The sequence below is a fragment of the Dermochelys coriacea genome, chromosome 3 (genome assembly GCF_009764565.3).
Source record: "Dermochelys coriacea isolate rDerCor1 chromosome 3, rDerCor1.pri.v4, whole genome shotgun sequence".
Taxonomy (NCBI): Eukaryota; Metazoa; Chordata; order Testudines; family Dermochelyidae; genus Dermochelys; species Dermochelys coriacea.
Window position 1 is genome coordinate 191,269,089 of NC_050070.1, and position 26,567 is coordinate 191,295,655.

Consider the following 26,567-nt stretch of genomic DNA (forward strand, 5'->3'; position numbering starts at 1 on the left):
ATACTGTTACCAGACAACTTTTATCAACCAGACACACTAAATGTGAGATCATTCGATTGAGCACAAATAAAAGTTAATGCAAAACTGTAATACTGTATTTCTGATATACACATTTTCTTCTACAGTTCTCTACGGTTTCTAGCTGTGGAAATCTGACAGTGCAATTCTGATTATATAAAGTTCTTTGGGGACACCAATAAACTTCAGATAACTGGAGGACATTTACCACTTCTCTCCTTAGGATGTTGCATGTCGCTAATATTTGTAAAGTATCTTGAAAATGTAAAGCACTATATAAATGTTAAGTATTATGATTATCACTAGAATACCTCTTAATCCTAATACTCTCTTCCAGACTATTTCTCTGCTCTGACTCTCAATCTATTTTTAAAGGTAGATGGAAAAGGGTTTATTTTTAATCTAATTTTTAGCCTAACTGCAAGGAGGTGTGTACCAGTAACTGTTATTTTATTTCTTCTAGAATGCTTTACAAATCTAGAGGCATTATATAGGATATTTCTAAGAAGAATCTCAGAATGTTTTTACTGCCCACACTCGAAAATGTAAAACAATTTTACAGGAGAAGCCTTACAGTTATCTAGTGTGCTTAAACATAAGTACTCAAAATAATGTTCCTACTTACGTTTCTGTGTCCGAAACTAATGATTCATTATTACACACATCATTGAAGGTGTGAAGTTGATTCTAGAGTTAGAAAAAGAAAGAAGAAATTAAAATCTAAGTTTAACAATATTTTGTGTGATAATTTTTTTTACGTATAAAAATGTTAGCAGTGACAAGAAATAAATAGTGAAGCTAACATTTTGGATAATTAGATTATTTAATCACAAAAATATATTAAACAGGTATGTACAGCACAATTTGTCTCATTACCATAATTTTCATAAAATATTCTAATACTAAATACTTTTTCAAAATTTGCTAATCCAGAATTAGAAATGTTTCTGATTAAATCAACAGAATAACATACTAATTAGTATTCTCGGTAAGTTATAGGGATAGGGTAAGTTTATTTATTAAACCAGAAAATGGCTTTTTGAACACTTATTTTTACTAAACCAATCTTTTGATATATATAATCTTCACTCATTCTAGAACTCAAAGCCAGGCTTCTACCAGTAATTTTGAAAATCAGTTTTTACTGAAAATGAAATTAAAATGATACAGATGGGCATTTAGGGGAAGCCACCACATTATCCGATCCTGCCTACTATAGCTTCTCAGAAGTGATTTATTAGCAGCTTTATAAAAGAGTCAAAAAAGAACTGAGTGAGGGAAATGAAACTGAAAAAATATAATGAAGGCTTGTGGGGGCTTTGAATTGATGGATCCATGGCTTCACAGAAAGAAAAAGGAAAAAAAGCTAACTTCAGTTAAGAAATATCATCTCTCTCTTATGTCCACCAGACCAACTTTATATAAGTGACATCTCCAACAGCAAAACAGATAGCACAATTGTTGGATCATATTAAAGAAGTTCTGTGTTAAAATCACAAATGAGTTTGATTCCCCATAGTTTAAATTCCAGGGCATTACTAATTAAGAGGTCTCTTGGTTTTTGGTACTGTTTCTCTCCCTCTCTGTGTGAAACTTGCAAGCTGCTAATTGTGTTAGTACATCCTAACACAGAGTCTGTTCTCAAAGCAATTCTTTGTAACAAGTACTACTCACACAGAGAGAGACTCAAAGCAATACTCTGTAACAACAGAAACAGCACCCAGAGACTCCCCGCCCTTTTGCTGTATTCATCTCGCTTTGTTAACAACTGTTAAAATAGAGATAGAGGATGTATATAGATGGATGCTTGGTGTGGATAATATCTCAATGATCAGGGAGGTGCCAGCCTAAGAATCCAGTGTCCATCGGCCGAAGAAGGCATCAAGTGGAAATAACCAGAGGACCCCAGGAAGGCAGACTGGAATCAACCCAATAGCCTCAAGAAAGGGAGAACCAAAGAACAAGATAACATCTGGCAGCACGGAGCCATCAGGAATGTGCCATCTGCTGACTGATTCAGCAACAGCATGATGAAGCAATTTCTATAGACTGGCATAGGAAGAAATTCCTATAAAAATGGACTCTAGAAAGGGAGAACTTTGGGGTCTGATTCTGCAAACCAACTTCCAGGAGCATCAGATGAAATCTGACAAGGCCCTGCTCCCTCCTCATGTCCAGGCCACCTGGCCAGTGGCTTGGCATGAGCAACTCTAAGGCTGGTAACTATGATAACAACCTTGCAGAACCTGTTTGTGTGTATGAATGAATGTGTGAATAAATATGAAGTTGAATGGAATGTTATAGCTATAACTAACTGCTTACTATGATTCTTTCTGTATTCACAATAAATGTGGCATTTTGCCTTTTCCCCTTTAATAAGATCCTGCTGGTTTTTATTTTATTGGTATAACACAATTTCCATAGCAAAAAATTCTGATTGTATAGTTAGAGTTGAAATGTTGTTCACATTACTTAAGACTCTGTTAATAAACCATTACAGTTCAAAATTTAAATGATGAATTGTTTTTTTTTAATTTGTTAAAACACTGACCATTACTATACTTCATTTATAAGGCAGAGAGATCTTGCCTATTTACTACATGAGCTTGAATCCTTCTCCTCAGAGCTCCAAATCACCCTCCAAATATTGCCAAGAGAATCCCCTCATATATTTATGCTCACTACTTCATCCTCTTGATATGGTCAGTTAAAATGAATTCAACTGATATAGGCCAGAATGAGTGGGATTATGTGATTTATCAAAAAAATAGTACAGGATGATGTGGGAGGGATAAACCCATTTCAAGAAGTTATATGTAGAGTAAAGGAGGAGAGGGAGAGAGGACAGAATTAAGGTTGGCTTTAAACTTTAGCTCAAAACTGCATAACGTTATCAAAATTCTAAATCCTAGCTATCTACCAGCTATGTGGTTTTTTGGTAGGCTAAATAAATGTACTACCCTGTGTATTAAATATTCTGAATGTGTGAATTTTCTTAGTGTTTATAAATAATTCTTTCATGTAGGCCCCTTCACTAGAGGCACGATCCCAGAAGAGATGAAATTGCCATGTTTCTCCAGTATCTAATCTGACATAGATTGCACTCTCCACAGTACATTACTAGCTGCAGAAATCTTTTTAGTCTTCTAGTTACCAAGTTCTAGTGATAATAATTCCTGCAGCACATATTGATTCATATCCAGATATCTGCATCACCAATTTTCCAGACTTGTTGACATACATTCAGTTCTCAACCCAGTCATTAACACAGAGTCAATTTGTAATGAAACTTGTAATAACCTTTTATTTTAAACAAAATGTGGTCAAATATTAACTTACACTCTAGTTTCAAGGAGAATTAGGGACACAATAATTTTGAACTTATGGAAGTCAGACATTTATGAATTACAGTGTGACTAACCCAAAATGTAAGTTTCTGGCACAAAGGAATATTGAACAAACTGTCTCAGATATTGAAAGGTCAGACTTCTCAGATTATTACTCTTACCATAATTTCAACACAAATCTTACTAAAAATCCTAGATATCAATAAAAAAAACATAGAAAGGGGAAAAACCTGAGGGGGAATTGTTGCAAACTGTATATCAAAAGATGGTATATAGTTTATAGGGATCTATTAGCAATTTATTTTCTTAATACAGTAGACAGGGTAATTTCAAAAACATGAGCAAGCTTTATATATTTGTACTTCTTAAAACTTCCAAACAGTAATTTGGAGTTACTGACCTACTTCTAAATATCATAAGTATTAGAGAACAGGTGAATGCTTGGGCTTCTTGCTGGCCAAGATGAGTAGAGGAAAGATTAAGCTGCTTGCAAGTAAGAAAGAAAATGGAAAAGACTTCACTGCTTAACTCTACTTAACCATATGTTCATTGTCACATATATACTTCCCAGACAAGAAAGATATACATGTCTATTTTCCAAGAGGCATGTCCTGGAAGTGGCTACATTTTACATAATGTTGTTTAAGACTGAAGATCTTGTAATGTGGAATTGAACTTTGGAGTCTCAAGGCATGTCTACACAGCAATTACACACCTTTAGCTAATCCTTGTCACCTGATTAGGGCTCATGGGGTTCGGGCTGTGGGGCTGTAAAATTGCTGTGTAGACATTTAGGTTTGGGCTGGAGCCCAAGCTCTGGGATTCAATGACGGGGGAGGATCCCAGAGCCTGGGCTCCAGACTTACACTTCAATTTTACAGCCACACAGCCTGTGTCAGCTGACACCAGCCAGCCATGAGTATTTACTGCTGTGTAGATATACGCTCCAGGACCAAACTTCAATACTGTCTTTGGACAATAATCTTTGACAGAAAGTGAATTTGTAAAATCTTATCAAATTTTAATAACTACTTATCTAAACTCTGCTAAAACTGTAGACTTTGAAAGAGTAGATGGGAAATTGGTTCTTTGCTAAATTCTCTCTACACTATGGATAAGGTCAAAAACTGAGGAAAGAAAATCATTTTAGTTGTGTGTCTTCTTTTCAAATGTCTTGGTGAAATACAGAAAATGGAGCTGAATCTGTGATGTATGCGAAATTAAAATTAAGAGAGTATGAGAAACAGGGCACTTAAAATCTGTTTCCTTGATGATCTATCAAATAGTTTCAAACTAGAGACATCGATAGAAATACAGACCATGGAAAGCTGGAGAATAGTAACCAAGTTTCCTCTACAAAAGAGGTTTCAGAGTGGTAGCCATGTTAGTCTGTATCAGCAAAAAGAACAAGGAGTACTTGTGGCATCTTAGAGACTAACAAATTTATTTGAGCATAAGCTTTCATGGGCTAAAACCCACTTCATCTGATGCATGCAGTGGAAAATACAGTAGGAAGATATACATATATATACACATACACACACACACACGGAACATGAAAAATGGGCGTTACCATAACTGATCACTCTCGTTATAGTGGGTATGACAACACCCATTTTTTTCATGTTCTCTGTGTATATATTTATACACACACACACATACAGCATTCTTCAGTAATGATATCTCTTTTGCAATTCCCAGGATCAAACAAATTATAAATACTCAAAGGTTCATACAATTTTATACTAACACCAATATTATATATCACACACACACACACACACACACACACACAAAATATGTAAACTCAGACATTTTTATTCTGAAATCCATTTTTGGTAAGGACACACAAAGGAAGATATGTATGTGCATAATTCAAAGCAAAGAAAGAGGATAATGGCATACAAAGGTGTAAGTAAATTGCTTAGAGATTACATCTCAAGCAACTATGGAGACTTTTCTTACTGTAGCTCATGAACTATGGAGGAGGGGAGATTGTTTGGGGGGGCTTTAAGAGAATCTGACTGTACTGTTTTAAGTTGATGTAAGACTTTTATTCTTCAATCCAATTTGAAATTTATCACTTCTGTATGAAATCAAATTTATCCTCAAACTAATGGTCATACCTTAAAATACCTCTGTCAGATGTTAATACATAGACATAAAAGTATATACTTACGACTGCGTATACAGTATATACCATTATAAGATTAATACAAAAGCCTGAGTCATCCTTTTACAGGAGATTAATTAAATTAAGGCTGCCGATTAATTGCAGTTAACTCACATGATTAACTCAAAAAAATTAACCGTGATTAATCGCAGTTTTAATCACATTGTTAAACAATACCAACTGAAATGTATTAAATATTTTTGGATGTTTTTCCACATTTTCAAATATATTGATTTCAATTACAACACAAAATACAAAATGTACAGTGCTCACTTTATATTATTATTTTATTACAAATATCTGCACTGTTAAAAAGATAAAAGAAATAGTATTTTTATTTCACCTCATACAAGTACTGTACTATGATCTCAATCGCAAAAGTGCAACTTACAAATGTAGATTTTTGTGTTATATAACTGCACTCAAAAACAAACCAATGTAAAACTTTAGAGCCTACAAATCCACTCAGTACTACTACTACTTCAGCCAATCACTAAGACACACAAGTTTGTTTACATTTATGGGAGATAATGCTGCCCGTTTTTATTTACAATGCCACCTGAAAGTGAGAACAGGCATTGGCATGGCACTTTTGTAGCCAGAAATACAAGGTATTTACATGCCAGATATGCTAAATATCCCTATGCTCCTTCATGCTGCCGTCACCACTCCAGAGGATATGCTTCCATGCTGATGATGCTTGTTAAAAAATGTGTTAATTAACTTTGTGACTGAACTCCGTGGGGGAGAACTGTATGTCTCCTGCTCAGTTTTACATCCATTCTACCATATATTTCATGTTACAGCAGTCTCAAATAATGACCCAGCACATGTTGTTCGTTTTAAGAACACTCACTGCAGATTTGACAAAACGCGAAGAAGGTACCAATGTGAAATTTCTAAAGATAGCTACAGCACTTGACCCAAAATTTAAGAATCTGAAGTGCCTTCCAAAATCTGAGAGGGATGAAGTGTGGAGCATGCTTTCAGAAGTCTTAAAAGATCAACGTGCTGGTGCGGAAACTACAGAACCCAAATCACTAAAAAGAAAATCAACCTTCTGCTAAAATAGCGAGGAGTCCTTGTGGCACCTTAGAGACTAACAAATTTACTTGGGCATAAGCTTTTGTGGGTTAGAACCCACTTCATCAGATGCATGGAGTGAAAATACAGGAGCTACAACTCTAAAACCTTCTGCTGGTGGCATCTGACTCAGATGATGAAAATGAACATATGTCAGTCCATACTGCTTTGGATCGTTATCGAGCAGAACCCATCATAAGCATGGAAGCATGTCCTCTGTAATAGTGATTGAAGCATGAAAGGAATACAAATCTTTAGCACATCTGGCATGTAAATATCTTGCAACACCACCTACAGCAGTGCCATGACAATGCCTGTTCTCACTTTCAGGTCACATTTAAAACAAGAAGCAGGCAGCATTATCTCCTGCAAATTGTAACTAACCTTGTTTGCCTGAGTGATTGGCTGAACAAGAAGTAGGACTGAGTGGACTTGTAGGATCTAAAGTTTTTACCTTGTTTTATTTTTGAATGCAGGTATTTTTTGTACATAATTCTACATTTGTAGGTTCAAATTTCATGATAAAGAGATTGCACTACAGTACTTATATTAGGTGAATTAAAAAATACTATTTATTTTGTTTTTTACAATGCAAATATTTGTAATCAAAAATAAATATAAAGTGAGCACTGTATATTTTGTATTCTGTATCATAACTGAAATCAATATATTTGAAAATGTAGAAAACATCCAAAAATATTTAACTAAATGGTATTCTATTATTGTAAAACAGTGTAATTAATCGCGATTAATTTTAATCACTTGACAGCCCTAAATTAAATCTTCTGAAAATTTTTCTTTGAAAATAAACACTCTGAAAGTTCACTGCATGCTAATTAAACACAACCAGAATACATTAAAATGCTGTCATTTTGATGTTTCATTCACAAGTTATGTTTCTGGATAGCTTGTTTTTGAAGATCCAACTGGATGAATAAAATTATATTACAAGCAACCATACATTCATTTAAATGAAAAATTGATCTGACAATGTGTCCAAAGTCCTGTAGATTCAGTTACCTTTTAAACAAGATTGGGATAATACTGATTCGATGCAATGTATAAACAATCAGAGTTTTCTTTGCTACAATTAGTGCATTTCCTCTAATGTAAGTTAACCACATTCCTTGCATAAGGAAAACTAATAATTGTATGTGAACTATTCACTGGTTAGCTCAAATCCACTACTTTTAATGTTATTTTCAAATATTTCTATATATTAATTATATTACACAATTGTATAATTAAATTAGACCTAGAATTAGCTTTAAACTCAGTTGTGAACAGATTTCTAATGTGATTTAACCAAAAACTGTGTGGACAGAACCAAACCATGGTCAGAAAAACATACACAGGCCCTAAGTAGAAGGGGAGGTTACTGATCTGTAACTGGAGGTTCTTTGAGATGTGTGGTCCCTATCTGTATTAAATGCATGCGTACCATGCACCTAGAGCCAGAGAATTTAGAAGTACTGTGTGTTGGTCCGCAAATGCACCTTGGTTCACCACATGCCTCCATATAAGGGAATAAAGGGCAGGGTGGATCAACCATCTCTCCAGTTCCTTCTCTACTGCAAATCAGATAAGATCAAAGCAGAGAGGAAGGAGGGCAAGTAGTGGAATACAGATAAGGACCTACAGATAAGGACCATTTGAAGAATCTCCAGATACAGGCCAGTAACCGCCCCTTCTTCTTTGAGAGACAGTCCTATTGTATTCCAGTGTGGGTGACTGATAAGCAGTACTTAAGTAAGAGGAGAGTAAGTGTGTAGACAGTAAAGCTACATGGAGGACTGCCATCCCAAAGGAGGAATAAGCAGAGAAGTCCTGCACCAGGCTAAAATATCTCACAAATGTGTGAACTGAGCTCCACATGGCCACTTTACAGATGTCCAGGAAGGGTACCTCCTGCAATTGTTGCTTGTGCTCAGGTGGAATAAGCACTTATCCCATGAGCGCAGGGGTGTGTGGAGTGGGGGAATCAAAAGGTGATACAGTAGAATGCAGCCAGAGATCTATTTGGAGACTCTCTGGGTGGAGATGGTGTCATAAATATAAAGGGAAGGGTAACCACCTTTCCGTATACAGAACTATAAAATCCCTCCTGGCCAGAGGCAAAACCCTCTCACCTGTAAAGGGTTAAGAAGCTAAGATAACCTCGCTGGCACCTGACCAAAATGACCAATGAGGAGACAAGATACTTTCAAAGCTGGGGGGGAAGGGGGAATAAAGGGTCTGTCTGTCTGTGTGATGCTTTTGCTGGGAATAGATCAGAAATGCTCTTCATAACTCCTTAAATTAGTAAAAAGAAAAGGAGTACTTGTGGCACCTTAGAGACTAAGGTGCCACAAGTACTCCTTTTCTTTTTGCAAATACAGACTAACACGGCTGCTACTCTGAAACCTTAAATTAGTAAGTAATCTAGCTAGATTTCCTTTTGTTTAATGGCTGGTAAAATAGCTGTGCTGAATGGAATGTATATTCCTGTTTTTGTGTCTTTTTATAACTTAAGGTTTTGCCTAGTGGGATTCTCTATGTTTTGAATCTGATTATCCTGTAAGATATTTACCATCCTGATTTTACAGAGGTGATTCTTTTACTTTTTCTTTAATTAAAATTCTTCTTAAGAATCTGATTGATTTTTCATTGTTCTTAAGATCCAAGGGTTTGGGTCTGTGTTCACCTATGCAAATTGGTGAGGATTTTTATCGAGCCTTTCCCAGGAAAGGGGGTGTAGGGCTTGGGGGGATATTTTGGGGGGAAGATGTCTCCAAGTGGGCTCTTTCCCTGGTCTTTGTTTAACACGGTGGTCGTGGCAGCATAGGGTTCAAGGACAAGGCAAAGTTTGTACCTTGAGGAAGTTTTTAACCTAAGCTGGTAAGAATAAGTTTACAGGGTCTTTCATACAGGTCCCCACATATGTTCCCTACAGTTCAGACTGGGGAAGGAACCTTGACAGATGGTGTGCCCCCCGATTCTTTCGGCTATAGGAATATCCTGATTGGTTTTCTTCTTTGCAGGTAAAAGGCCAAGGCCCGCCGAACATTGAGGGAGTGAAGTCTTTCTTCCTCTGTGGATGCATGTGGTTTTGGAAAGAACAAAAGTAAGTGAATGAATAGGTTAAGGTGAAATTCTGAAACTACTTTAGGAATGAATTTGGGTGTAGACACAAGGAAACCTTCTCCTCATGGACTACAGCGTAAGGAAAATCTGCCATCCTTGCTCCAAACTGACCACCCCTTCTAGCTGAGGTGATGGCAACAAGGAAAGCGACCTTCATGAAAAGGAGAAACATGGAGCAAGAAGCTAAAGGTTCAAGGCTGAAGTCCAACTGGAGAGGAGGCTTCTGAATGGGTAGAAAGGTTCTGATTAAGCCTTTCCAGAATCCATTGGTCAGTGGATGTGTGGAGACCAAATAGCTCTAAGAAGGTGGATGGTACGCACTGATTGTCATCAAGTGGACTTGCCAAGAGCTGAGGGCAAGCATGACATCTTCTAAGAGAGCATATAGTTCAAGATGAGAGGAATAGCTACAATTTCTGGGAGATGCCTCTTTGATGTGCCCCAGAATAAAAGCACTTCTATTTACCTAGGAAACATCTTCTTGTCGAGTTCTTTCTACTATGAGAAAGGAGGTTTCACACAGCTGTGGTGCATGAATGTTCTAAGGACAATGCCCATGCAAATACAAAGCCCTGAGGTGGAATGGACACAGATCAGGGTGGTTGGGAAACATTGGGAGGATGACTGGTGGTTGGGATGACATGTGTAGGAAACCAAAACAGTCTGGAACTGCAGGGGGTGATCAGGATGACCCGTGCTCTATGCTGCCAGATTTTGCGTAGAACTCGTGGCAGGAGCGGTAGTGGACAGACAGTATAGTTGAACTGGTCTGACCAAGGAAGAAGCAGAGTGTCATCTTAGGGTGGTACACTTCCTGTTTAAGAGGTGAACAGATCTCTGGTTGGGGTTCCCTATAGAGTGAAAATATTGCACAATACCAAGTCATGAAGCTCCCACTTGTGGTTGACTGTGAAATGTCTGTTGAGGAAGTCTGCAAGCACATTTTGCTTCACCGGAAGGTAGACTGCCGATAGGGTGATTCGATTGGTGATACACCAGTTCCGAAAGCTGACTGCTTCTGCACACAGGGAGATGGATCTCACGCCTCACTGCTTGTTGATGTAGAAGACAGTTGTAATGTTGTCTGACATTAAAAGGACATGGTGAGCATGGATGAATGGAAGAAAGGACTTGCATGCCTTCTGGACTGCTTGCCAACTGCTGGATATTGTTGTGCATCCTGAACTCTCAAGATGTGCAGGTTGCTGGTGCTGCATCGCTGTTCATGCGGCTCCCCAACCTATTATGGATGCATCCAAAATAATGGTCCTGTCTGGACAGGAAGGGAAAAAGTGGACACCCACTCATACCTGATGAAGATTTGTCCATCGAAGACACTATCTTGGCCAGAACTGTTACCATGATGTTTATGGAATGGCGGTTTGGGGAATATACAAGCTGCAGCCACATCTGAAGATAACGAAGATGAAGTCTTGCGAAAAGAGTGACGTGGGTGCATGAGGTCATATGACCTAGGGAGAGAGACATGTCTTGACCAGTATCAGAGGGGTAGCCGTGTTAGTCTGTATCCACAAAAACAATGAGGAATCCGGTGGCACCTTACAGACTAACAGATTTATTTGGACATAAGTTTTTGTGGGTAAAAAATCTCACTTCTTCAGATGCATGGAGTGAAAATTACAGATGCAGGCATAAATATACTGACACACGAAGAGAAAGGAGTTGCCTACAAGTGGAGAACCAGTGCTGACAGGGCCAATTCAATCAGGGTGGATGTGGTCCATTCCCAATAATTGATGAGGAGGTGTCAATACCAAGAGAGGGAAAATTGCTTTTGTAATGAGCCAGCCACTCCCAGTCCCTATTCAAACCCAAATTAATGGCGTTAAATGTCCCTCTGCCATGTACACTGGCCAAACCGGACAGTCTCTATGTAAAAGAATAAATGGACACAAAGCAGACATCAGGAATGGTAACATACAAAAGCCAGTAGGAGAACACTTCAATTTCCGTGGACATTCTATAACAGATTTAAAAGAAGCCATACTTCAACAAAAAAAAAAAAAAGTCAAAAACAGACTTCAAAGAGAAACTGCAGAGATACAATTCATTTGCAAATTTAACACCATTAATTTGGGTTTGAATAAGGACTGGGAGTGGCTGGCTCACTACAAAAGCAATTTTCCCTCTGTTGGTATTGACACCTCCTCATCAATTATTGGGAATGGACCACATCCACCCTGATTGAACTGATCCTGTCAAGACTGGTTCTCCAATTGTAAGGTAACTCCCTTCTCTTCATGTTTATGCCTGCATCTGTAATGTTCACTCCATGCATCTGAAGAAGTGGGTTTTTACCCACAAAAGCTTATGCACAAATAAATCTGTTCGTCTTTAACATGTCACTGGACTCCTCGATGTCTTGACCAGTACTCGAGGGCTGTTTGTGATTGAACTATGATATTGTTCACGGTCTGGAACCTATCCTTGGCAGGTATGCTCTTGCAGTAATAGAATTCAAGGCTGCCCCGATGAAATCCCAAAGACAGGTTTTTCAGCATTTACACTGATTTTCCAGCGGGGAGAGGAGGTGTAGCATCATAGACACTAACATGTAGGCTTCCTGGCAGGACCTGGTGACAAAGAACCAGAGATCCAGGCAGAAGAAGACAATGAAACCACAACATCTGATGTAAGCTGCTATTACAGAGAACTCTAGTGGCAATCACTATTCGGAAAATCACAGGTTTCAGAGTAGCAGCCGTGTTAGTCTGTATTCGCAAAAAGAAAAGGAGTACTTGTGGCACCTTAGAGACTAACAAATTTATTAGAGCATAAGCTTTCGTGAGCTACAGCTCACTTCATCGGATGCATTTGGTGGAAAAAGCAGAGGGCTACAAATCCGCACAGACACACCCCTGGAGCCCCGACCTGGGGTATTCTATCTGCTACCCAAGATCCATAAACCTGGAAATCCTGGACGCCCCATCATCTCAGGCATTGGCACCCTGACAGCAGGATTGTCTGGCTATGTAGACTCCCTCCTCAGGCCCTTCGTTACCAGCACTCCCAGCTATCTTCGAGACACCACCGATTTCCTGAGGAAACTACAGTCCATTGGTGATCTTCCTAAAAACACCATCCTAGCCACTATGGATGTAGAAGCCCTCTACACCAACATTCCACACAAAGATGGACTACAAGCCGTCAGGAACAGTATCCCCGATACTGTCACGGCTAACCTGGTGGCAGAACTTTGTGACTTTGTCCTGACCCATAACTATTTCACATTTGGTGACAATGTATACCTTCAAATCAGCGGCACTGCGATGGGTACCCGCATGGCCCCACAGTATGCCAACATTTTTATGGCTGACTTAGAACAACGCTTCCTCAGCTCTCGTCCCCTAATGCCCCTACTCTACTTGCGCTACATTGATGACATCTTCATCATCTGGACCCATGGAAAAGAAGCTCTTGAGGAATTCCACCATGATTTCAACAATTTCCATCCCACCATCAACCTCAGCCTGGACCAGTCCACACAAGAGATCCACTTCCTGGACACTACGGTGCTAATAAGCGATGGTCACATAAACACCACCCTATATCGGAAACCTAATGACCGCTATTCCTACCTACATGCCTCTAGCTTTCATCCAGATCATACCACTCGATCCATTGTCTACAGCCAAGCGCTACGATATAACCGCATTTGCTCCAACCCCTCAGACAGAGACAAACACCTACAAGATCTCTATCATGCATTCCTACAACTACAATACCCACCTGCTGAAGTGAAGAAACAGATTGACAGAGCCAGAAGAGTACCCAGAAGTCACCTACTACAGGACAGGCCCAACAAAGAAAACAACAGAACGTCACTAGCCATCACCTTCAGCCCCCAACTAAAACCTCTCCAACGCATCATCAAGGATCTACAACCTATCCTGAAGGACGAGCCATCGCTCTCTCAGATCTTGGGAGACAGACCAGTCCTTGCTTACAGACAGCCCCCCAATCTGAAGCAAATACTCACCAGCAACCACACACCACACAACAGAACCACTAACCCAGGAACCTATCCTTGCAACAAAGCCCGTTGCCAACTCTGTCCACATATCTATTCGGGGGATACCATCATAGGGCCTAATCACATCAGCCACACTATCAGAGGCTCGTTCACCTGCGCATCTACCAATGTGATATATGCCATCATGTGCCAGCAATGCCCCTCTGCCATGTACATTGGCCAAACTGGACAGTCTCTACGTAAAAGAATGAATGGACACAAATCAGACGTCAAGAATTATAACATTCAAAAACCAATTGGAGAACACTTCAATCTCTCTGGTCACTCGATCACAGACCTAAGAGTGGCTATACTTCAACAAAAAAGCTTCAAAAACAGACTCCAACGAGAGACTGCTGAATTGGAATTAATTTGCAAACTGGATACAATTAATTTAGGCTTGAATAGAGACTGGGAATGGATGAGTCATTACACAAAGTAAAACTATTTCCCCATGGTATTTCTCCCTCCCCCCCCCCACTGTTCCTCTGATATTCTTGTTAACTGCTGGAATTAGCCTACCTTGCTTGTCACCATGAAAGGTTTTCCTCCTTCCCCCCCCCTGCTGCTGGTGATGGCTTATCTTAAGTGATCACTCTCCTTACAGTGTGTATGATAAACCCATTGTTTCATGTTCTCTGTGTGTGTGTATATAAATCTCTCCTCTGCTTTTTCCACCAAATGCATCCGATGAAGTGAGCTGTAGCTCACGAAAGCTTATGCTCTAATAAATTTGTTAGTCTCTAAGGTGCCACAAGTACTCCTTTTCTTTTTACTATTCGGAAAGACAGTTCTCTGTATTGAGACTGGTCAGAGCCCACCATGAATATGAGGAAAAGTCTGTGAGCGGGATTAATGTCTGTGTGAAAATAGGAGTACTTCATGTCAAGAGCTGTAAACCACATGCCCTTTTCTAAAAATGGGATTATAGATGTCAGTGTGATCATGCGAAATCTGAGTTTGTTAATGAAGTGATTGAGACAGCGGAAGTCAAGGATTGGTCCCCAACTGCCCCCCCACCTTTTCTTTTGGAGTACCTGGAAGAAAGTCGAGTAAAACCCTCTCCCTTGGAATTGAGGAGGGATGTGATCTATCACTTCTCACTGCAACTCACCTCTTGTTTCAGAATACTCTCATAAGAGTGGTCTCCGGGGGGGGGGGGGTTTGGAGGAGGTAAGGATGCAAACTATCATATAGCCAGATGACACTCAGCACCCATCACTCAGAGCAGATGACACTCAGCACCCATCTGTCCATTGTTATTGCACTCCAGGTATTGAAAGAGTGCTAGACAAGCCCCAAATGGTGTGTGGCGGTTGGGAAATGTTGGGCTTAGTGTTTCACAGTTCTCTAGCACCGGTCAAAAATATTGTCAAGCCAGGGACTTAGACTGATGCAGAGCATGTTGCAGACAGTGCAGGGAAGTGGGAGTTTTGAATCCTCTGCCTCTTGCATGGAGATTCATAGGGCCTCTGATGGAAAAACTGCTGAGCCATACATTTAGGTCTGAACGATAAGCAGTGAAATTTCCCCTTGGGGCAGGCATATATACCGCGAGTGAACAGAGGGTATCCCTAGAGTCCTTCAGAGTATGGAGGTGTGATTCATCGAAGGGGAGATTCTCAATAGTATTCTGGAACTCCCTAGGGAACCCTGACACATAGAGCCATGATTCCCTACAGGTGATAATGGAAGTAGCCAGAGCTCTAGAGGAGGTATCAACAGCATCAAGTGCAGATTGGAGAGTGGTCCTGGCTATCAATTTGCCTTCATCTATCAGAGCTTGCGAATGAGCTCTGTCCTCTGTGGAACTCTGTCAGTAAACTCCGCAAACTTGGTATAGTTCAGAAAATCATATGGAGCCATTAGTTCTTGGTAATTGGCTAAGCTGAACAGGAGGCTGGATGAAGAGAAGACATTTCTCCCAAACTCTTTATCAGTAGGAGTAGACCAGGGGTATTCCTGTCTAGCCCTTTCAGAAATAGCCTGGACTGCCAGTGAGAAGGGAGTGGGATGAGAAAACAAAAATTCTGTTCCTTTAGCCTACCCTTTTCAATGTGGGAGCACAGGTAGTAGGAGTATGCCAAACTGTCCTATCTTGCTCCAGTATGTCTTCATTAACGGGGAGAGTTATTTTGTTGGATACAGATGAGTGGAGGATGTCTAAGAATTTATGCTGGAAGTTCTGGAACTCTTTGAGAGGAATATGAAGTTCTCCAACAACTCTGTGACGATGACCCTGCAACTGTCTGAAGTCATCAGGAGGAGGAGGAGAAGACACAGGAGTCAACGATTTGTCCGGAGATGAAGCCAGCAGTCTTACTCATTTCAGTGGAATTGCCAGATCCAGTGTGTAGCATTCCCTCTCCTCTTCTGTAGGATCTGAGAGAACTGAGCAGCTCTTAGAGGGGAGGCAAGGGATGATTCACTAGCAGATTGAATCGACTTTGCAAGGGGGGACTGGTCTCAACACCCACAATATGGCCAGTAGAAAGGGTTTAAAGGTGGTTGCAGGAGGCTCCTATTGCATAGGGTACCAATAGCTCAGAGTTAGATGAGAAAGAGTTTGCCCCAAACTAGTGCAGGTCTTTTGGGAGGCAGAGGATACATAGAATCATAGAATCATAGAATCATAGAATATCAGGGTTGGAAGGGACCCCAGAAGGTCATCTAGTCCAACCCCCTGCTCAAAGCAGGACCAAGTCCCAGTTAAATCATCCCAGCCAGGGCTTTGTCAAGCCTGACCTTAAAAACCTCTAAGGAAGGAGATTCTACCACCTCCCTAGGTAACGCATTCCAGTGTTTCACCACCCTCTTAGTGAAAAAGTTTTTCCTAATATCCAATCTAAACCTCCCCCATTGCAACTTGAGACCATTACTCCTCGTTCTGTCATCTGCTACCATTGAGAACAGTCTAGAGCCATCCTCTTTGAAACCCCCTTTCAGGTAGTTGAAAGCAGCTATCAAATCCCCCCTCATTCTTCTCTTCTGCAGACTAAACAATCCCAGCTCCCTCAGCCTCTCCTCATAAGTCATGTGCTCTAGACCCCTAATCATTTTTGTTGCCCTTCGTTGTACTCTTTCCAATTTATCCACATCCTTCCTGTAGTGTGGGGCCCAAAACTGGACACAGTACTCCAGATGAGGCCTCACCAGTGTCGAATAGAGGGGAACGATCACGTCCCTCGATCTGCTCGCTATGCCCCTACTTATACAACCCAAAATGCCATTGGCCTTCTTGGCAACAAGGGCACACTGCTGACTCATATCCAGCTTCTCGTCCACTGTCACCCCTAGGTCCTTTTCCGCAGAACTGCTGCCGAGCCATTCGGTCCCTAGTCTGTAGCGGTGCATTGGATTCTTCCATCCTAAGTGCAGGACCCTGCATTTATCCTTATTGAACCTCATTAGATTTCTTTTGGCCCAATCCTCCAATTTGTCTAGGTCCTTCTGTATCCTATCCCTCCCCTCCAGCGTATCTACCACTCCTCCCAGTTTAGTATCATCCGCAAATTTGCTGAGAGTGCAATCCACACCATCCTCCAGATCATTTATGAAGATATTGAACAAACCGGGCCCCAGGACCGACCCCTGGGGCACTCCACTTGACACCGGCTGCCAACTAGACATGGAGCCATTGATCACTACCCGTTGAGCCCGACAATCTGGGACTAAACACATAGGATTAAGGGGGGTGGGGGGAAGGTTCATTGGGTGGTTCAGAATGTACCAATGAAGAAAATGCTGATTCCAGGTCCGGTGGCAGTACCGTCAGTGCCATTGGAGAGGAACTGTATTCTGTACTGGACAGGCAACAAGCTCTGTCCAGCGGGCAGATGGTGTTATTATCTCTCTGGAGACAGAGAGGCCCTGACAGAGAAGAAGATTCTCAATCCAGGAGAGTAAAAATTTCCTGTGGAGCAACAACGGATTCAGATCTCCCCAGTGAGAGAGAGATTCCACTTGTTCAAGCCACTGAAGCCAGCAAGGAAGACGATGCCCAAGTTGATGATGATCAGACTTCGCCAGTGCTGATGGATCTGGGGGGTTTTGGAGGGGCCGAGGATGACAGTACCAACATATCATGATCCAGGACTGGTATAGCCCAATGCTTATGAGCTTTCTTGTCTTGCTTCTGGGATTTAGAATGTACTGGAGTCCTCACTGGCTGAGCTGATGGGCTTACTTAGAACTAAATCTAACTTCTCTAAAGTGGATTTAGAGAAAGACAGTTTCATGTTTAGGAATGTACTTCCTGGATTCCCAATAAGATCCCTTGGGGGAGGGGAGGTGAAGGAAGATTCTCCTGCACCAGTCAAACTTCGCAGCAGGATATGCACTCCTTGCTGAATCAGGCTGAGGTACGGTGGGGGGCCTGGGCCCAATCGGGGGCCTTCTTCAGGAGGAATTTGCGGAGACAAAATTCATGACCTTCTTGAGTACAGCTGGGGAATAATTGGCAGATACTGCACTTTGCTGAGATGTGGAATTCCCCAGGCAGTACAGGCAGCGCCGGTGGTCGTCACTGACCACGAAGGATCGTGGGCAGGAAGAACAGAGTTTGAAGCCTGAGTCCTGGGCATAGTCCAGTACCCACACAGGATCCAGGGGAGGAAAGAGTCCCCCTGTCAGGAGACCAAACTAAACACTAATGGACATATAAAACACTAACTGTAGACTGTAAAAGCTGTTAAAACCATTTACAAAACTAAATCTAATTCTTGTTTTGTAGGACAAAGCCAAAGCTATCGATATTGAAAGTTCTAACGCAGACCATGTGGTGGCGAGAAGGAAAAAGAGAGGCAGTCGGTCCGCCTCACCTTTTATCCCCTTGGATGGAAGCACAAGGTGAACGAGGCTGCATGCATGGACCAGTGGACACTACATTCAACTTCTCCAGCTCCCAGGCGCATTTTGTGCATGCAAAACCCACAGTGGAATACAATAGGGACCATTACACAAAGAACATGTTTATTTGACATGATTCTAGCTTGGTTTGGTCCCATCCACATCATCTGGCCAAACTGTGCATGGTTAAGCATGAGGTCCAAATGTGGTTCCAATGTGGTCTGAAGACTTGGGCCAAAGTTTAACCAGAAGTGCCAGACTAGTTGAAGCTAGAAAGGGGCATCTGCAATTCTTTCACAGTATTTGAAATGATTCAATAGGTAATGCCTTTAAAGTTATAAAACAATCCCTGTTGAACTCTTCCCCCAACCTCCATCATCCTATTATACTACATACCTAGGAAACGTGAAGGCAAATAGGATGTGGAATGTATTAATGCAGAATTTAAAGAACGCTTTTATTGAAAATAGGTGAGGGGTTATTTTGTTTTGAACTCTTTGGGGTGCAGGACACAGATTGCTGAAACTAACTAGACCTAGCAGCACATGCAGATATCTTTGAAAATCAATTACTTCAGTTAATTCTAGATTTAGAAACTAGTTCTGCTTATTGATTAATTTATTTCTGGGCATATTATCAAGTCTCTTGCCATTTAAGCTAGTTATAACTCATCTCCCATAATGAGGTTTGGGAGGATTAGATTTTTATGAGTAAAATGCTGGTAAATGTCAATTTTACCGTTCACCCAAACCAACAAAAACACATTTCCATCGATAATAATTTTACAGATAGGCAAAGAAAGAAACTATGAGAACTTATTAGAATTGAAAGGATATTTGCTTTGTATATTTTGATATGTGATGTTGACTACTTGTGTTTTAACCATTATAAACAAAATCTCAATTATCTACTGTAGTGAAATAATTACTGTGTGTTTCCCCCCGTGTCTGACTCCCATAATTTCCCAAAACCATGAAAATTCAAATTGATAACAATTGAAAAATACGCTGACAACCCATAATTTTGAAGCACTGTGAAAATTTAAATACACCTCTATCCCAATTTAATGCGGTCCTCGGGAGCCAAAAAATCTTACCGCGTTATAGGTGAAACCACGTATCGAACTTGCTTTGACCTCAAGCATTTCCATTATTAAAAGTCACTTCCAGCCCCGACTGACGCCTCAGAACGCCCAACCCATCCAAACCCCCCCGCTCCCTGTCCCCCGACTGCCCCGACCCCTATCCACACCTCTGCCCCCTGACGGGCCCCCCCAGGACTCTCACGCCCTATCCAAAGCCCCCATTCCCCATCCCCTGACCGCCCCGCCCCCAGAACCTCCGAACCATCCAACCCCCATTTCCCCTGACAGCCCCCCGAGACCTTCTGCCCCTTATCCAACCCCTCGGACCTGGCCCGGCACCCTTAACACGCTGCTCAGAGCACTGTGTCGGAGCCAGACACACTGACCCACCAGAGCACGCAGCCCCGCCCCCCCGAACGCTGCTTTGCCGCATTATATCCGAATTCGTGTTATATCAGGTCGCCTTATATCGGGGTAGAAGTGTAGATAAAAATAGAAAAAATGCTTAAAAATAAACATTGATATTATCTACTAAAGTGATAAAAAAATAAAAATGCTATTCTGCCCAGCCTACCCATAATATATATATTTTATATTACAAGGTCAGATGTATCTGTTGTCAGAGTACTTTCTCCTACCCGCCCATCATTATTTTGTAATGGAAACTTTACGGCAGCAGGAATTACAAAATTATCAAAACTGAATAGAACATGGAAGACTAAGCTGGTGAACAGAACTGATAAAAAATGAAGAGAACAGCATAACAACAAACTGAGTTTCAAAGACATGATGGCTAGGCTTAGTAATCTTTTCTTTACTTTTTCCTAGTAAAAAATATATGCAAGTAGGAGACACGTCAAAACCACCCAGAGCAAGACATAACTATTTTACAAAAAATTTACTGTACTCCAAATCAGTTTTAACAAAGAGGTGTTATTTTTAAAACTGAAAATGAATATAGGTTACTGATATCACATGTTTAAATAGTTGTAATCATAGGTCTCAAAAGTTTCAAAGTAGTTTATCCAAAGGACTTCTTTGCATGTTTGAGTCAATTTAGCAAATATGTACAAAGTTACCACTTTCATATAAATGTATCTGAATTTGTAGAAAATATTAAAAATACTTATTCAAAGATAAAACCATTAAAATTACAAGTTACTATTTTGTGTTTGTATTTTATTATTTTAGTTTCTAAGTTTCCAGAATTAAAAACTTCTTTCTTAACCTCTTCCTCTGTTGTTTTTTTAATGTTTTCTGTTGCTAATATCAACTGTTTCAATCAAATTCTGAATGATGCTAATGATGCATGAATACTCTCACCCTGAGGAAAAAGGCTATAATGAACAATTGTCAATAAAAGATTCTACAGTATACAGAGAAATCCACTTATACAGGATTTCTGATTTAGGAAAACTTTCAAAAAAACCCCCAAAAAACAAAAAAAAAACAAATTTAAGTCCTATATTAAACTACAAATACAACCTAATATAAGGACCTAACTACATCATGGCTGTCCAACAATATGGTGAAAGCACAGTAACGTTTTGTATAGTAAATGGTTCAGGGAAAAGATTAAGGTCCAATATATTGCAAAAAACTGAGCCATGCTTTAATCATCTCTCTGAACACAGTTTATTTTAGCACAGACAAAATCTGATGAGTATGACAAAGGACAAATTACAATCCCCACTTTAAGGACTATCTATTTATCATGCGTTTTCTGTGACTGCTTATAATATGTTTCTGCTGTCCTTTGTTACTGTTCCAAGAAAAAAATAATAATTTGTAAACAGTGGGGGAAATAAAACATTTTTTCCTAAATATAATTTTAGATTAAAAAAATCTTACTGTTATTTGACTCAGTCCAGCCAACCTCATTGTTAAAGTTGGAGACATAAAGTACTTAAATGCAAGATCAAGACTTTCTTTATCAAAACACAAGGCTGTATCCAATGGCTCTTTAACTGTACTCCACATTAAATCTGCCATGTTCCGGGCTGCACTCTGTCGCAACTCTTGGTCTGACAATTTACATAAATACCTAAAATAAATTGTACAAAAAGAAGAAAGAAGAAATATGACATGATTCCAAATAAAACGTATGTGAAATAATGGTCCAGCAAGATTATTTCAAATATATATATTACTAGCAGTCTTTACGAGAACAGTATTCATCCTAAAAATACATTAATATCAATATAATATAGTTGCAATGGGCAATCTACAACTGAATAAATAAAATAATAGATAAAAAGAAGAAACAGAGTTGTATAGAATGATTTAGGTTCTGTTAGTAAACATGATTCTGATCACACAACCCCCAAGGCTTGAGAGACTGACCTGATGCCTGAGCGGCAACATCCACACTGCTACTTTTAGGGCACTAGCTCGAGACCCGCCAACATGAGTCTATCTACCCAGACTGGGAGACTCGTTCCCAGCTGCAGTATAGACATACCCTATATCCTTGTCTGTGGCCTTACCTACATGACTGATAGAATCATTGTTGTATAATCAGGTCCTGACATAGTTAGAGCAAACATGTCATATTCAGAATTTCTCCCTCACAACCGTATGTCAACTGTGTTTGCATGACACCTTCCATGCTGCATAACCATTTTTGTATCAGTGAAGTCTAGGAATATGTTACTTGTGGGGGAATTCTGCACCACCGTGCAGGTGCAGAATTCATATTGTGCACAGATTTCTTTGCTCCCCCAAAGAACATGGGAAAGAGACTTTAGAATAGGACTGAATCAAATATTAAAAATGGTCTCACTGGGACTGTTAAAGCCATTACTAAAGTTACTGTGACATGGATTTACCCCAAACTAAATGATATTTTGATTCTGACTGCTGAAATTTTAAAGACTCCAAGACTTTAAGGTCAGAAGGGACCATCGTGATCATCTAGTCTGACCTCCTGCACATTGCAGGCCACAGAACCTCACCCACCCACTCCTGTAATAGACCCCTAACCTTTGGTGGAGTTACTGAAGTCTTCAAAACATGATTTAAAGACTTCAAGTTAGAGAGAATCCACCATTTTCACTAGTTTAAACTTGCAAGCGACTCATGCCCCATGCTGCAGAGGAAGGCGAAACCCCCCAGGGTCTCCGTTAATCTGACCCGGGGGGAAATTCTGTCCCGATGCCATACATGGCTAATCAGTTAAACCTTGAACATGTGGACTAAACAAAGAAATGGCTTGAACTTTGAGAAACTTCGAGTTCTAGTACAATCCGAAGTTCTAAATGTGTTTTGTCAAACAATGAAACTTTTTGTTATATTTAAAGCTCACCTGATAACATAGGTCCTAAAGGGTATAATGTGCTGCATGACAGCAGGGATGTGTAGCCATATCCTGATCTATACAGCAAATACAAAAATAGATAAACTGTAATTACATAAATTTATGGAGAATAATTAAAATGCAAAAGCCAGTAATACGGTTTAAAAATGCAAAACTTTGTCTAAAGAAATAAGGCTTTGGGGTTGTTGGCTTTTTGTGAACTTGTGTAACTTCCAATCAGATTTTTTCCTATTTTGAAAAGTATAGTCTGGAGCAAGTTTCTATAGATAATAGATTAATCCAGATTCAGAGTCACATTTTTTTCTGCTAATCAACAGGAAAAATAAAATAAAAATTAGTGCAAACAAATAATATACACTCCTGTACCTTAATGCCTCTCATAATGCATTCTATAGTTCCTATTCTGCCCTCCATTTGTAATTGACTTTTATCTTCTACGGGCCTACAAGAAGTTTACATCCTTTTTGGCCATGTTGATCCTACCCATTTATTTGAGTTTTGTGGAAGATTTGATACTTTGGGCTCATACACATGACAACTACAATTGTGATTTTGTTACCAGTTAGAGGCATGACCATCTTACCCAGTTAAATGTAACATGGTTCAGAGCAGCTTTTCTGCCATCATGTTTGCACATTCATATTTAGCAGGCTGCTAACCTTATTTGTATCAATGCATTCTGGGAAAAAACAGAGCAACTGTCTCATACTCCCTCCACCAGGGACTGGGATGTCCAAAAGACAGATACACAGAATGTGTGAGAAGTAAACCCACTGCAAACGAGTTGAATTCACAGTACCCTTCACTATCCACCTATCCCCAAAGTCATTAGTCCACCCTTTGAGAGGCAACCCATTGTTGTGGAGTTAGTGTGCCCCCGAGAGGCTGGCCCTACTCACGATCCTCACTCTACCCTTAGCTCCTCCACCCCCAGCATCCCAGCCACATCCATGAATATGTACATGTCTGTATCAGAAGGGGTAAGCAAAGTCACATCATTTCTGATATTGGCACATCTTCAGGGCAAGAGCTGATCTACACATCTGTGCTCTCTTCCCCACAATATCAATTCCTGGAGACCCCTTGCAATACCCAGTGCTCTTTTCAGTAAGAGAAAAAAATTTGTATCCTGCATTCCTGAAAGCAGAAATTGAATATCCAAGCAATGAGAAAAACAGGAGCTCTAACCTTAGAGCACATCACCCTGAGGTACTGCACAACAGTAATACCAGATGTATTTCAACTCACTGGCCTCTTTCTCTTCCACCATGCCTGACCACATCACTTGGATCTGGCAATAGCTCCCTAGCGTAGTCATTGCCGACTCACTCATGAAGCACTGTGCACAGGTCCACAAAGTGCAGTAATGTAGATGAAAAAATAAAAGAAGACTTCTAAATCAAATGTCCTACTCAGGATATCTTTGCACACAGGATGAACCAGTGGATTACCGAAAAATCCAGCAGCGTACCCACTTGCTGTGCACGTACTCGCAAGTTTACGTTCATGTGTAACTCTAAGACCTTGGAGGCCTTTCTTTTTCTTCTACTGCATAAGATTAGAATTCCCCAAAATAAAATCTCCACTAGTCAGCAGCAGTGTTTGGCAACATGCCTCCAGATCACTCCCAGATTTCTGCCAAGAGTGCTGGGATGCTGGAACAATTTTTATAGTGGGGGTGCTGAGAGCCACTGAACTAAACTGTAAACCCTGTATATAATAGAAACCACTTCAAGTCAGGGGTGCTGCAGTACCACCCGTACCCTTAGTTCCAGCACCTATGCAAGGGTGGGTTTCAAACTTACAATACCTGGGTACAGTTCAGGTTCAATGGCCTCAGCATGTCCCCTTGAGCCACTCAGGTCCTATGAAAACTGGCTGGCTAGTGACTGTCTTGGGTAGTCTGTCTGCACGTGTACAGCATACTTCATTTGGCACGAGTGTGCAATGTGTGTCTATCTAGACAACTTAACTGTTTCCTGAAAAACATTTTCAACAGTGCATCCCCAGGGGACCATGGGTGTCATGCACTAGCTGAGGTAAATGTCAAGCAACTGACCATTCAGGGCATGAGCACAGCCATAGTTTAACATCCAGGTCTGCACACACACAAAAAGTTGTAGAATCTGCCAACCTTTAAAAATGGAGTTTTTTTCAGGGAGCTGTATCTCGGGAACTCCTTGCTCCACCAACCTCAAATTTGGATCACTAACCCTATCCTGCACCCTGATGAGGCATATCAAATTTCAAGGAAATCCAAGCAAGTATACAGATTTTACAGTTGTTCTTTAAACAACAAAGGCTTCTCAACATCAACTATCACAAAGCGAGCATTCGCTGTAATACATCAAATGAATAACAATGTTTTGGTTCTACTTCCAACTGATGAGTGATTTTTCCTTATGAAAATGTTAAGAAATGGTTAAAATAATTCATTTCCACGTTATTTTTATTATTGATTTAAACCATAATTAAAATCAAACTTTATATTAAAATTAAATCAATCCACACTCCAGTCGGAGAAATACATATTACACCAGTGGTTCTCAACCCGCAGCCCACTTGCAGCCCAATCAGCACACAGCTGCAGCCCATGTGACATCCTCAGGGTCCCACAGGAAGTATATATATAGTGTGAATGCGGCCCACATAATGCGTAGAGAGCTGCATATGCTGCCCATAATGGTAAACAGGTTGAGAGCCATAGTACTACACCCTATTACAGAGGAGTAAACTGAGGCACAATGAGGTTAAGTGACTTCTCCAAGGTCAGTGGCCATCTTGGGAACAGAACCTAGGAGTCTGACTCAAGTCTTCTTCTTAAGCTACTAGAATACACTAATGAGACTGGGAATAATTTGCCTGCGTCAAAGCATATGAACTCATAAGCATTTCATATCTTTCTTCATACTTTTTTCTTGTCTCTGCCTGATAATTAATTAAAATTTACCACAAACTTTTCGATTTTTAAAACTCAGATTTTTTTCTATTTTGTTCTGCATTATCGTCAGCCCAATGCAAAAAGGCAATATGCTTCCATTACTCCAGGTTTTTATTTTTTTAAACATAACTTGCTAAATTTTATACAATAAAATTAATAGCAACTTAGAAGTTGTCATCAGACCATTGTTTACTATTTCTTCCTCACTAGTGTGCGATGATTAAGTAATTCTTCATGACAACTGCAGGCCTAGAATAGCGAAGAATTAAGTAATCATAGCCTTCTCCAGTCAGAATTTCACACCTGCATAGAAGAAACTAGAAGTTAACACACTTCTTTGCAACTGTTGGTAGACAGGACACACTTCTAGTCCTCCATTATGGAGAGCAGGAGAACAACAGGGAGTGAAGCAGCACAGGCACTAGAGCTGAAACCTGGGTTTTCCAGGGAAAGATCAAGAGAAGAAGGAACCAGACCAGATGGATAGCAAAAAAAGGGGAAAGCCAGAGGAAGACCGAGATGGCCAAAAAGAAGAAGCCCTAGTGCAGCATTGCTCTCTTTCTCACTTTCATAGCCTATGGTGTATGGCAGTGGTTCTCAA

General features: G+C 40.3%; 1 protein-coding gene across 6 annotated transcripts in view; it reads right to left on the minus strand.

Annotated features, from left to right (window-relative positions):
• The window catches only part of USP34 (ubiquitin specific peptidase 34), a 267,844-nt gene that overhangs the window by 202,751 nt on the left and 38,526 nt on the right, over positions 1 to 26,567 (minus strand). For all 6 annotated transcript variants that reach the window (XM_043511969.1, XM_043511968.1, XM_043511970.1 and 3 more), the window contains exons 6-8: positions 23,014 to 23,081; positions 21,561 to 21,753; positions 644 to 705 (exon numbers count right to left, since the gene is read on the minus strand). In XM_043511969.1, the coding sequence (XP_043367904.1) occupies positions 644 to 705; positions 21,561 to 21,753; positions 23,014 to 23,081 (323 nt within the window). The remainder of the gene's footprint in view (positions 1 to 643; positions 706 to 21,560; positions 21,754 to 23,013; positions 23,082 to 26,567) is intronic.